This window comes from Gopherus flavomarginatus, chromosome 2 (assembly GCF_025201925.1).
Source record: "Gopherus flavomarginatus isolate rGopFla2 chromosome 2, rGopFla2.mat.asm, whole genome shotgun sequence".
Lineage (NCBI taxonomy): Eukaryota > Metazoa > Chordata > Testudines > Testudinidae > Gopherus > Gopherus flavomarginatus.
In genome coordinates this window covers 30,756,805-30,771,355 of record NC_066618.1, presented here as the reverse complement: position 1 = coordinate 30,771,355, position 14,551 = coordinate 30,756,805, and the positions used below count along the sequence as shown (strand labels likewise).

The 14,551-nt window shown below is 41.5% G+C and overlaps 1 protein-coding gene across 1 annotated transcript in view; it reads left to right on the top strand.

The window, feature by feature from the left end:
- Positions 1–251: 251 nt before the first annotated feature.
- Positions 252–14,551, top strand: part of CCDC7 (coiled-coil domain containing 7) — a 281,228-nt gene continuing 266,928 nt past the window's right edge. The window contains exons 1-5 of the mRNA XM_050939018.1: positions 252–536; positions 663–752; positions 6,929–7,015; positions 14,343–14,363; positions 14,471–14,503. Coding sequence (XP_050794975.1) covers positions 252–536; positions 663–752; positions 6,929–7,015; positions 14,343–14,363; positions 14,471–14,503 — 516 coding nt within the window. The remainder of the gene's footprint in view (positions 537–662; positions 753–6,928; positions 7,016–14,342; positions 14,364–14,470; positions 14,504–14,551) is intronic.

The window sequence follows — 14,551 nt, the reverse complement described above, 5'->3', positions numbered from 1 at the left end:
ACATGAGTAGTTTTGTTGTAGACACTTGTTGACTACCCAATAATTAATTTTGTTAAATTGTGTTTTAATATAAATTCACTCAGATGCCTAAGCAAGGAATTTATGTTTTTATAAACAAATATAAATGAGTTACATTTCAATCAGCAAATTGTGTACATCCCCTCCCCCCCAATTATGTTGTTCTTTGGCTTATAGGGTGATATAATAAATCTTTTGTCATCGATGCTTGGAAAGATAATGCAAATACCAATATGAAAGCAACTAAGCAGATGAAACCCAGCACTACCAGAGAAATAAATGCAGGAACATCAATTTTTAAAAAAAGTTCATCTGTATTACAAGGCTCATCTCCTAGTAATTCAAAGATAAAACGTAAAATAAAGTTCTTGGCAGATGAAAGTGAGCCACTGGTGCTCGGACCTCCATCACCAGGTGAATCTATGGTAAAGTATTCCATACCAATTCCATCTGAAAATAAACCTGATATGATAGATGAACTGCAGATGCTAAAGGACATCACTGATCATCTAAATGAGGTATACATTTCTCTTCATTAATTGTGACTTCATAGTTCAAATAAAAATATTTGAAAGATATTAAGATAATAGGAGAAAATATGCTTACTAATTAACATACAATGTATGTTAAAACATTTTTTTCAGCTTGTGCACACAATGGAATATGTGTATGCTAAGAAAGTTGAGGAGGAGGAGGAAGAGGAGGAAGAGGAAAAGGAAAAGGAAAGCTCAGTTGTATGTGTAATAATAGTTCCATATATTAAGAGATTTTAGAAATATGTTTTACTTCTAGATTTAATAGTATCAGAGGGGTAGCCATGTTAGTCTGGATCTGTAAAAGCAGCAAAGAGTCCTGTGGCACCTTATAGACTAACAGACATATTGGAGCATGAGCTGTCAGGAACAGTATCCCTGATGATGCCACAGCACAACTGGTTGCTGAGCTCTGTGCCTTCATCCTCACACACAACTATTTCAAATTTGATGACAATATATACCTCCAGATCAGTGGCATCGCTATGGGCACCCGCATGGCCCCACAATATGCCAACATTTTTATGGCTGACCTGGAACAACGCTTCCTCGGCTCTCGTCCACTCACACCCCTTCTCTACTTATGCTACATTGATGACGTCTTCATTATCTGGACCCATGGGAAGGAGACTCTGGAAAAATTGCACCACGATTTCAACAGCTTCCACCCCACCATCAACCTCAGCCTGGACCAATCTACACAGGAGGTCCACTTCCTAGACACCACGGTGCAAATAAGGGATTGTCACGTTAACACCATCCTATACCGAAAACCCACCGACCGCTATGCCTACCTTCATGCCTCCAGCTTCCATCCCTGACACACCACACGATCCATTGTCTACAGCCAAGCACTGAGGAACAACCGCATCTGCTCCAACTCCTCAGACAGAGACCAACACCTACAAAACCTTCACCAAGCATTTTCAAAACTACAATACCCGCATGAGGAAATAAGGAAACAGATCAACAGAGCCAGACATGTACCCAGAAGCCTCCTACTGCAAGACAAGCCCAGGAAAGAAACCAACAGAACTCCACTGGCCATCCCATATAGTCCCCAGCTAAAACCCCTCCAATGCATCATCAGGGATCTACAACCCATCCTGGACAGTGATCCCTCACTTTCACAGACCTTAGGTGGCAGGTCAGTCCTTGCCCACATACAACCCGCCAACTTGAAGCATATTCTCACCAGTAACTACACACCACACCATAGTAACTCTAACTCAGGAACCAATCCATGCAACAAACCTCGATGTCAACTCTGTCCACATAGCTACACCAGCGACACCATCATAGGACCTAACCAGATCAGCCACACCATCACTGGTTTATTCACCTGCACATCCACTAATGTAATATATACCGTCATATGCCAGCACTGCCCCTCTGCTATGTACATCGGCCAAACTGGACAGTGCCTATGGAAAAGGATAAATGGACACAAATCAGATATTGGGAATGGCAATATACAAAAACCTGTAGGAGAACACTTCAATCTCTGTGGACACACAATTGCAGATTTAAAAGTAGCCATCCTGCAGCAAAAAAACTTCAGGACCAGACTTCAAAGAGAAACTGCTGAGCTTCAGATCATCTGCAAATTTGACACCATCAGCTCAGGATTAAACAAAGACTGTGAATGGCTAGCCAACTACAAAAGCAATTTCTCCTCCCTTGGTGTTCACACCTCAACTGCTAGAAGAGGGCCTCATCCTCCCTGACTGAAGTAAAGTCGTTATCTCCAGCCTGCTTCTTGCTTGCATGTATATACCTGCCTCTGGAAATTTCCATTACATGCATCCAACGAAGTGGGTATTCACCCACGAAAGCTCGTGCTCCAATACGTCGGTTAGTCTATAAGGTGCCACAGGACTCTTTGCTAGATTTAATAGTTTCACTTAAAATGTCAGCACCAACACTAATTTTAAATAAAAAAAATTATCAGATTCTTATCAATAAAAATAATGTAGTATTGTAAATTTGCAAACATAAATAGCTGCTCAGTAATAGGCATATAAATACCAAGGTAGTTAGAATACTAAGTTACATGTTCCAAAGGTTTCAGTATTTAAGGGGTCAGGGCTCAAATCCTGTGAAGTTCTGAGCACCTTCAACTCCCACTAAAACCAGTATTTAGCAAGATTGGCCCCTGTGTAAGGGGTACTCTACAAATAGTTTTTGTACCAGTTTAACTACATCTGTTTATTTTACCTTAGTATAGAAACTGATATAATTAAATCAGTATAACCCACTAGGGGGGATTCACTTACACCATTTTAAAAGTAAGTATTATAGGTAGGGCTGGTAGCACCATCGTTTATGTACATTGCCCAACACTTCTTATTAAGAACCTGTTTTCAGTTGCATATATCTTTGCCAAATGTTAACCCTCTGGACTGAGATTTTCCATCTTAGCTATCTACCTCAGGCTGATTTTTTTTTTCCTTTGAAAGTTTCAGCTAAAATGGAGAGTCATTTCTAAGAATGAAGTTAGGAAAAAATATACTGTTTCACAACTAAAAAAAAAAATTCCGACAACCTTTTCTTTAAGAAATTCTGATTTTTCTGCTTTGAAACAGGGACCTGAAATTTGACAGGGGGTAACCTTTGTGTCATGGATGTGCCTTTTGATGTTCCAATAAAATTCTGCCAAAATCTGACTAAATCTTTGAACAATCTTAGTTCACACATGCCCAAAAGAGATTTAGAGTTGGCAGCTAAACTATCCACAGCTTCTATTTGCTCCTAGTGCAGAATGGACTGTGCACAAACAAACCCCCAGAGCAACTGAGCATCCATTTCAGCTTCTACTTGTGACTTGGCTGTGCATGTGGCATTCCCGCAGACCTATTGATCATTCTGTAACACAAGGAAACAGGGGCAAAGCTGGACTTTCCCTGTAATTGTTTCTTAGGGCTGGGCATGGGTCAGAAGCCATTTGTGTCCAGTACAGCACATTGCCCTACAGAACCTGGAATGGAACCCAAGTCTCATCATTCTTCTACTGTTAGCAAATATCCATGAAACCCACTGTCAAAGTTTGTCTCTCATTTCCCTCTAGTGCTGACTCGCATAAAGGATGACAACCTAGTATTATTCTTTGATTAGTGTCTTTATGCATGCTCCACTCTAGGTGAGCTTGCAGCCCATGCACTTCAGATTGGAGATTTTAGCAGTGTCCGTTCTGCCTGCCCATACTCCCCCCCTCCCCTGCAGCCTCAGAGGGAGGGTCTCTGATCAGGTAGACAGCTTTGGCACCTACCAACCTCCAACTCCGTACCCATGAGTCTGCAGGTTCCTCAAATACCTTGACCACCAGCAAGCCTAAGGACTCTAAGTGTTATGGCTGTGGAAGATCAGTATCATTGGGTGATCAGAGTGGTAGAGAGAAGACCAGCTCTTTTAAATTGGTACCAACAGAGCATGTACTAGGACCTCAGTACCCAGCACTTCAGCTCTGCAAAAGACAGGACTGACATCTACTGGTCTTTCTTTGGAGTATATGAGACCTTTGGTACCATCGGTGTCTTTTGCGACAATTACCTCTGCTTCATTGGTACCGTCCACTATTCTGGTACCGCAAGAATTTTGATTTCCTCAAGACTTGGTAACAGTAACAGAAATGCCTGAATCTCCCCTGTTAGGCACTGACCCGTTCTTGGTAACAATCACCTCTCGTTCTCCAGAGATTCAATGGGTACTGACAGTCTCTGCTTATTTCTATGGCTGCTCCACCTCTACCAAGTGACGAGGAAGAGGTCTTGTTTTTTTCTCATGTTCTTGTAATTCTGCTAGAGCTCCTTTGATTTGGCACAGCACTGAGCTGTGTCTCAGGAATACTCCTGCTTGTACATTTACTGGCATAACCACTCATAAATCTTAACATTCTGGTGATGCTTGATAATATGGAACTGGAAACCTGTCTCTCCCCAGAAGGCAAGGAAGTCCAGGACCTCCAGATCAAACCACGCTGAATCATGGGGCATGGCTGCTAAAATGAGCTCAGGGTATGTGAACTTGTCAGAAGCTGGAATCACAAAGGAGGTGCAATTGGGTATGTGCTGGGGGTGACATAGGGAGGTGACATTTAATCAAGATGACCCTGGAGCAGTGGAAGGCACACAGATAACCAGACAGGCTCATCTAGATGTGAAACAATGCCATATGGGATAGCACTGGGAGGAATATCTGAAGCTTTATAGTTAATTCAAAATAGTTATGCATCCACATGAACCTTAGAGTGGCATTCATTCCAAAATAAAGTTATGTTGCTTTGAAAGTGGATTCATTAAAGTGGAATGAGACAACAGATACATTTAAAAATAACTTCTGTATATTGATGCCAAGTTACTTTGTACTGAAAAAACTGTGTAGATAACTTCTAATCCGAGGCGATACAAAGCTCTAGAGTCTCAAACAGGGTTTTGCTCCCTTTTAAAACTTGATTGCCAGTTAACTAAAGTTAACTTACATCTTTATAATGTTTATCTAGACTCTTCACTATTGTTTGTTCCAGAACACTTGCTACTCTAGTGCTTGACACCCTAGGGCTCAATAGACCCCAAAATCTTGAAGTTTAGCTGTACTGTTACTTGCTTACTTAGGCACAGTCTACACACAATTTTTGTGTAACTTTGGTGGTTAAGGGTGCAATTTTTTACTGATCTAGTTATACTGGTACAATGCCTAGAGTAGATGCAGTTATAGAAGTATAAACAGCCTTACACCAATATAGTTTTGTAACAGGGAGCTTGGAGGGCCAGTCTGCCTAGTGGTTGAAGTCTGTGTGTTCCTGCCTCCTACTTCTTGTGATTGAGGTGCCTCAGTCTTTAAGACAAAGGTTAGGGGAACCTAGTTCCTCCTACTCCACTGGGTTCCAGCCTAGGGCCCTGTAAAAGTCAACTTCTGAGTAGGGGAACTCCCAGTAGGGAATCTATGTCCACTGCTCTGGGCTACTTCCTACTGTTGCCCCTTCAGTTTGGGCATGGCCCCTATAGTCCAAGTTCTTGTGGTGGCTTCTCTCTAGTAGTGCCTCCTCATGGACCCTGGGCAACATCCTGCTGCAGTTGTAAGTTTGGCAGGGTCGGAACACCCACAAGGTCTCTGCACTTTGGTCATGCAGGTTCCTCTTAGACCAGGTGTTCCTAGGCCTCTTTCTCTGACTCTTTTGTCCAGGAAGATGGGTGTTTAGTTCCCGGTGGCTGTGTTGGCAGACAGGCTAGAGATTCTTCCCTGAGTTAGGGAGGCAGCTAGCTTCTGCCTCTTCACCAGTCAGCCACAAACTGAGCCAGGCTCCTTCCTTTTCTCTCCACTCCAGTCCTGGCATTGGCTGCAGTTATAAAAAGGTGGGGATACCTGGGCCCAAGGACTCTCTTTAACCCCTTCTGTGCTAGTCGGCAGTTTCTCTGCTTCACCACAAGCTTATTCCCCCTTCCTCTACAGGATTAATTATATTGCTGTAAGACCATTTATATGGATATAATTGTATCTGCATTGTCAGGGTGATACTGCTTTAACTATATCAGTATAGTTAAAATAGTACAATTTTTGCATATAAACAAGGCTTTAACCACAGTGGCTGAGGTAAACTTTTAGAGATTATAGCTGAAGAAAATGTTTTCATTGTTTCAGCCTAAAAGAAGTGGGACACTTTTTTTTTCATTTTTTTTTAAATAACCTGCACTGGATAGATATTTGAACTTAATGCATATGTCCAGTATCCTTTGCTTAAAACACCACCACCGGTAGATCGGACTGATTTATCATCATATGTAAGATTATACACTGCTTTGAATCAATTGCAATATCTAGGTGTAACAGTAAGGGAATGTCTATTTAAATTTGAATTTTTTTTTAGCTTAAAGGAATATTACTATCAAATAGGTTGCACCCTGAAACCAGTTTTACTTAAAAAATAAAACCATAGTAGGACTTTAAATGTTCTGATAATTAAAAAAATATTGAACAGTGTTCTTTAACTTAAAGAGTTCCCTACAGTTTTGAAAACCCAAACACAACATTATGGTAGTTCATGAGAATCAGGAAGTGAAACTGTCAGTAAGCAAAATGTGAAATTAACTACTCTGTTTACCCTTATTCAACTTGTGCAGTGAAATGAAATACTGTAATGGAGAAAAATAAATTAGTGTTCAAATATTTCCATTTTAATAATCTAAACACAGCCTAAAATGAAAATTAAATGACTTTAGAAAGACCTCCATGATTAAATTAGAATTTAATTGGTTCATTTAATCTAAGTCAATATTTTTTCATACTTTAAGTGTTCCTTAAAACAAAGTGTCAGAGTATACAGAGTTTCAGCAGAATATGGATGGATTGTGTACAAAATATTTTTCTTATCTCTTTAAAAGGAAAGTCTTGAGGATATAACTACATTCCTGCTATGTTTTTCATCAGCTACAACACAACTAGAAACAGCATTTGAGGAAGAAAAACAAGTATGTAGTGTTAAGCTTTGAAAAGAAAGTGAATGGATTTATTTTTTAAACTTTTAAAAATTTTGATTGGATTTTCTTTTGAGAATTGTCTCTCTAGGTATGCATTCGGGAGGTCTGCACAATTCTCAGTCTGCAGTTTTGGAACTATTTAGAAAGCAGTTATTACTCTGGAATATATAAGAACCTGTGGCTCCATTCCTTTTTTGCTGCCGTAGGCTTTAAGCTCAGAAGCCATCTTTCTTTACATCAATGTTTTAGTTAATTGTATGTTTAAAATCTTCTCATTGGTAATTAGAGGTTGATTGTTTGACTGTATTTGTTCTGTGCCATTGCATAGTCCATATTTGAATGTTGTCTCCTCCCTCCTCTCCTAGCCTGCCTTGATTCTAGTACAGAGTCTGTGAGGATATGTCTACACTTAAAACACTACAGTGGCTGCGGCTGTGTCTCTGTAGCACTTCAGTGTAGACACTACTTATGCTGACGGGATTAGTTCTCCCACTGGTGTAGGTAATCCACATCCTTGAGAGGCAGTAGCTAGGTTGATGGAAGAATTCTTCCATTGATGCAGCTCTGTTTACATCGGGGGTTAGGTCAGCTACCTATGTTGGACCAGGGTGTGATTTTTTCACCAGGTCTGAACATCAAACAGTTCATAATTGGTGCTGGTTTTGGTCCTGTTAATTCATTCAATCGATTCTATGAATCACTGGTAATACCTTCTTAGCTTTTGGTCCCTGGGTCCATGGGGCCTGTTGCTTAGCTGAGAGAACAGTTTGATCTTAAAAGTAATCAGATTTTCAATGGCGTGTGTCAGATGATGTTAAATGTGTGCTAAAGGTCTGTACACCAACTGCTGACTGGGATAGGACTCACTCAAGGCAGGGTTCTCTATATATGAATCAGGGAGTGGCAGTTAAGATTTTCCTCCAATGCGGGACGATAGAAGGGGATCTCTTTATCACTCACCTGAAAGAGAAACCTCTGTTTGTTTGTTTTTGCCCACAGCACTTGGAAAATATCACATTAGCACCTTCTTCAGCCACTGAGGAGGGAGGTTCCAATATGCTTTCCCACATATCACTTTGATTGCAAAGGTTAGGAGAGATAAGGGTTCAGTGATCATAATAGCCTCAGACTGACCCAGAACAGGTATGGTTCTCAACTACATTGTAGGTGACACAAGCTGATCTTTTCAGACTGTACATGCATCTGATGAAGTGGGTATTCACCCACGAAAGCTCGTGCTCCAAAACGTCTGTTAGTCTATAAGGTGCCACAGGATTCTTTGCTGCTTTTTCAGACTGAGAATCTGGCCTCTGATCATTATCCAAACCCAGGGCCTACTGCAGATTTGCAGGACTCTAGTCTGAGGGAAGACAGAACACAGAGAAACCGAGGACAGACAGAACTGAGGAGAGGCAAAAAAAAAAAAGCAAGAAAGACAGGCAGCAATGAGCACAATGTGTCCCTGGAAAAAGCTAGAGAGAACTTTTCAGTCTATTGGCTAATGAAGCTTGTGGCTGTAAGCTAAGAAACTGCTCCTTGTGTTCTTGGTCCCTCCCACATTCAATGTCAATAAAAAAGACTGTAATCAAAGAAAATACCAGACACCATCAATTTCTACTTCTAACTGGAGCATCCCTGGGTCCCTAAAGTTTGACTAACTGCTTGGGTGTCATGCAGTGAATAATCAGGAGCCTTACTTATCCTGTTACTGCTTCTGCAAGTGACCAAAATTCCTGCAAGGGAGTTCCATCAGTCTGACACAAAGGAAATCAGGAGCAGGAGTGGTATACTGTTAAATCAGAATTACAGGTGAGTAACTTTCCTTTACTAGTACAGTGTGCACCCATCTGATTTTTCTTTGACTACTTCCCAGATGCTTCTCAGTTCTTGGAAGCTCCATCTGCTCGGCATGTCTAGGCATAACATCATATTTATACTATATGTATGTGACTATGCTAGCTGGAGGATTAGATTGTTAGAGTTCAGTTACCTCAAAGGGTTCATATATCTTTTCAATTTAACTGTACCCTCTTTTGAACCATGGGGTTGTAGCTAAATTGGGAAAAGTCCACTCTAACCCTAGGTCAGAGTCTGACACTTATGAAACAAATCTTAGAATTCTGGAATCAAGATTTTTTTTCTATACTTTTCATCGGCTATCTCTTCTTCCTCATGCAATCAGGAAGATATAGTGATCAGGTTGCTGGTATCTGGACGCATCAGTATTGGTACTCTCCTGTCCGTAGTTCCTGGTCTTCTATCTCAAGAGTGGAGTCATTCTCCATTCAGACCTGGAATCTCTTCACCTAGCAGTATGGATTGTGGAACCTTGCTACCGAATGCTGAACACTGAAGTACAGTAGATGTTCTTCAATTCTTGCAAAACTTTAATTAAAAATAAGTGATATCTTCAAATGGAAAAGATTCTTGGCTTTTGAGAAATTCAGTCCCCCTCTCTGTTAATGCTTCCTTATTATGTCCTTATATTCTAGGCTATCCTCTTTATTGAAGAATTTGAGATTAGCTCTTGCAAGCTTTCAGGGTGCACTCAGTATTTCATCCATCTCAGTCTTCACTGGCTCTAGAGTGTAGCGTTTTCTGAAGGTGCTATTACTGTTTACTTATATCACCATAAAACAAGAAGATTGATGGAGGCATCCTTTAATTATCATCATTTGTTCCTAAAGACTGTGGGTCAGGTTCACCAGCTGCCTGCAATACTCCAGCAACACAAAGTAGCCACTAAATGGCTTAACTGGTCATGGTTCTTAAAGATGTGTATACCACTCATGGTGTCTGTGTGCCTAGTACATGGCCACCAATTTTTTCCCTCAGGGGTACCCGGTGGGTGGCTCAAGTTCCCTCTCCTGCTATGTGCCACTGTGTGCAGGAATGAAGAGCAGAGCCACTCCTAGTCTCCCTCAGTTCCTTCTTACCACCAATAGCTGTCACTGGAACCCCTGTTCATACCAAAAGAGCTTTTCTCTCAGCTTTGTATATAATATAGTTATAAGTTTTAGTTGTATTTTGAAAAAAATTAACTTGTTTTTCACTGTTTTGGGTTTCTGCTGATGGCACCAAGGTATGCTTCAGTTGCTGAGCTTCCACACATGTGTTTTTAGCTTAAGGACTATGCTGGTGAGTGACCCACACACTAGTTGCCTGAAGTGCCTGGGTGAAGCACATGTAAAAGACCAGCGCTGGATTCGTGGGGAATTCAAGCCTAGAAGGAAGAAGGATCAGGAGGCTAGGATGAAATTCCTGCTGATGGAGGTGGCACTCAGGCTACTGTCAGACCTATCCCGGTCTGACTTGGTGCTACATATTGTGGCTTCAGTGAGAAACATGCCTTCAGCGTTATAGGAGTCTGGAACCAATCTCCCTCACTCGTACTGAGGAAGAAATATAAGACTTACAAGGAGGTTCTGGCCTGGAAGATCTCCATCGTCTCAGTCTGGTAAGAGGAGTGAGAAGGAGTTGAGTAGAGTGCATTTGAAACCTAAACACTCCTCTTCCCAACGAGTGCCTCAGCTAGCTCATTTGGCTCTGGCACTGAAAAGGGCATCGTTGAGCCTGTGCCAGAAGTGACACTGTCAACTTATTCAGCAGAGTAACAAAATACCATTTTGGTGTCGACTACCCTGGAGGCATTTGCAGCGGTAAGAAATTTGCTCTGCCTATCGGTGCCAGTGTCTCCATCAGTACAGCAGTAGGATCCCTCTGCACCACTGTCCCATCTGGTACCAGCTCCAACTGTTTAACCTGCGGTTCCACAGTTGCCTACTTCCCAGTCATCCCACCCTTTGGCACCATCCAAGGGGAAGCCAGTAATGATGGTGACATACCACCCATCACATGCTCCTGGCACCAGTCCCTGGCCCCAACTGGATCAGCCCCTCTATAGTCAGAGGAAGGGGAATCTTTGTTGTTGGACTCAGAGGTGGGATCTTAAGTATCACAAGGCTGAAGCAGGACCCACCAGTCTCTTCACAGATGCTTTCTTCCTGGCCACTATCAGGATCCCACTATGGGAGCTCCCATGGCAACATGGGCAGTTCACTGAGTTCTGGCACTGTGTCGTGGCCTTTCTTGGAGGGCGGGGGTACCCCCAGCTTCCGGATCTTCCCCTCACCATGCATACTCAGTGCCCTTGTCTAGACTGGGGGAGTCTGCTCACCAAGCTGCTCCAGAGTCCAGTACCAGAGCCAGTACTGAACATCAGGAAGAGGTCCTATAGGCAAAGAGATTCAACCACCTCCAGTCTTGACTTTTTCCCCTCTAGAAGAACTTCACTCCCTCCTGATGATTTTAAAGCCTATTAAGAGTTGTTAAAGAGAGTGGCTGCAGACTTGGGAATACAGGTTGAAGAGGTCAGGGAGTCCTCACACGTCTGATTGAGATTTTGTCAATTGTAGGTCCCTCCAGGGTAGCTCTGCCAATTAATGAGGTAATGTAGAGCCCATAAATGTTCTACATCAGACCCCATCTTCATTGCCACCCACCTTGAAGAGGGCAGAGCAAAAATACTATGTGCCCTCCCGAGGTTTTGAGTACCTTTACACTCACCCACCTCCAGAGTTTTTAGTTGTGACAGTGGCTAATGAGAGAGAGTGATAAGGGTATCAGGCTTCCATCCCAAATACAAAGGATGCAAAGAGACTGGACTTATTAGGCAGTAGGATTAATTCAACTGGGGGTTTGCAACTTCGAATTGCTAACCAGCAGGCTCTGCTGAGGCAGTACAGTCTTAATTTATGGAGCTCCATGGAGAAATTCAAAGAACTGCTTCTGAAGAACACAAGGCAGAAGTACTCTTTCGTGGTCAGTGAGGGAAGACTAGTTGTGAAAACATCTGTGCAGATTAGGCTGGATGCAGCAGGCTCAGCAGTTAGAATAGCATCTGCGGTTACCATAGAACAGAGGTTGGCAACCTTTCAGAAGTAGTGTGCCAAGTCTTCATTTATTCACTCTAATTTAAGGTTTCGTGTGCCAGTAATACATTTTAATGTTTTTAGAAGGCCTCTTTCTATAAGTCTATAATATATAACTAAACTGTTGTTGTATATAAAGTAAATAAGATTTTTAAAATGTTTAAGAAGCTTCATTTAAAAAATTAAATTAAAATGCGGAGTCCTCCGGACTGGTGGTCAGGACCCAGGCAGTGTGAGTGCCTCTGAAAATTAGCTTGTGTGCCGTCTTTGACATGTGTGCCATAGCTTGCCTATCCCTGCCATAGAATCATAGAATTGTAGGACTGGAAGAGACCTTGAGAGGTCATCTAGTCCAGTCCCCTGCACTCATGGCCGACTAAGTATTATCTAGACCATTCCTGACAGATGTTTGTATAACCTGTTCTTAAAAATCTCCAATGACGAGATTCCACAATCTCCCTAGTCAATTTATTCAAGTGCTTAATCATCCTTACAGGAAGTTTTTCCTAATGTCCAACCTAAACCACCCTTGCTGCAATTTAAGCCTATTGCTTCTTGTCCTGTCCGCAGAGATTAAGGAGAAACATTTTTCTCCCTCCTCCTTGTAACAATCATATGTAATTGAGAACTGTTACCTCACACCCTCTCATTCTACTTTTCTCAAGACTAAACAAACCCAATTTTTCAATCTTCCTTCATAGGTCAGGTTTTTTAGACTTTTAATAACTTTGTTGCTCTTCTCTGGCCCAATTTGTCCACATCTTTCTTGAAATGTTCTCAAAACTGGACGCAATACTCCAGTTGAGGCCTAATCAGTGTGAAGTAGATCGAAAGAATTATTTTTCATGTCTTGCTTACAGCACTCCTGCTAATACATCCCAGAATGATGTTTGCTTAATTTTTTTTTGCAACTGTGTTACATTGTTCACTCATATTTACATTGTGATCCACTATGATCTCCAGACTCCTTTTTGCAGTACTCCACAGAGATCCACTTTCTGGGCACTACAGTGCTAATATGCGATGGTCACATAAACACCACCCTATACCAGAAACCTACTGACCGCTATACTTACCTACATGCCTCCAGCTTTCATCCAGACCACACCACATGATCCATTGTTTACAGCCAAGCTCTAAGATACAACCGCATTTGCTCCAACCCCTCAGACAGAGACAAATACCTACAAGATCTCTGTCAAGCATTCTTACAACTACAATACCTAGCTGCTGCAGTGAAGAAACAGATTGACAGGGCCAGAAGAATACCCAGAAGTCACCTACTACAGGACAGGCTCAACAAAGAAAGTAACAGAACACCACTAGCTATCACCTTCAGCCCCCAACTAAAACCTCTCCAGCGCATCATTAAGGATCTAGAACCTATCCTAAAGGACGATCCCTCACTCTCACAGATCTTGGAGACAGGCCAGTCCTCGCTTACAGACAGCCCCCCAACCTGAAGCAAATACTCACCAGCAACCACACACCACACACCAAAAACACTAACCCAGGAACCTATCCTTGCAACAAAGCTCATTGCCAACTCTGCCCACATATCTATTCAGGGGACACCATCATAGGACCTAATCTCATCAGCCACACTATCAGAGGCTTGTTCACCTGCACATCTACCAATGTGATATATGCCATCATGTGCCAGCAATTCCCCTCTGCCATGTACATTGGCCAAACCGGACAGTCTCTACGCAAAAGAATAAATGGACACAAATCAGAAGTCAAGAATTATAACATTCAAAAACCAGTTGGAGAACACTTCGACCTCCCTGGTCACTCAATTACACACCTAAAAGTTGCAATTATTCAACAAAAAAAAACTTAAAAAGCAGACTCCAATGAGAAACTTCAGAACTGGAATTAATTTGCAAAATGGACACCATTAAATTAGGCTTGAATAAAGACTGGGAGTGGATGAGTCATTACACAAACTAAAAACTATTTCCTCATGCTAATTTCCCCCCTGCTGTTGCTCACAGCTTCTTGTGAACTGTTTGAAATGGGCCATTCTCATTATCACTACAAGAGTTTTTTTTCTCCTGCTGATAACAGCCCACCTTAATCGATTAGTTGCATTAGAGTTGGTATGGCAACCCCCATTTTTTCATGTTATCTATCTATCTATCTATCTAATCTTCCTACTGTATTTTCCACTACATACATCTGATGAAGTGGTCTTTAGCCCATGAAAGCTTATGCTCAAATAAATTTGTTAGTCTCCAAGGTGCCACAAGTACTCATTGGTCTTTTTGCTGATACAGACTATCATGGCTACCAATATGAAACATATATTTGGCATACTTATAATACTTGAATTCTAATTATAGTATGTTTAAAATATGTAGTGATCTTAACTTTTGTTTTTCTAGATATTAGAGTCTTTGCTTAAGGTAAGCATTTTGTTTTGACATACAGTATTTTGTCATTTTCATGCTTTTATTTTGAAGTAGAATTCTGATTGCCAGTGGCTGATAATCTTTATATTTTTCTCTTAAAGTGGTTTGGAAAGATAGTTCAGCAGACGGAAGAGGTAAATCTCACACCTAAAAATTGTTCGTTTTAGTTTTGGCTTAATTAT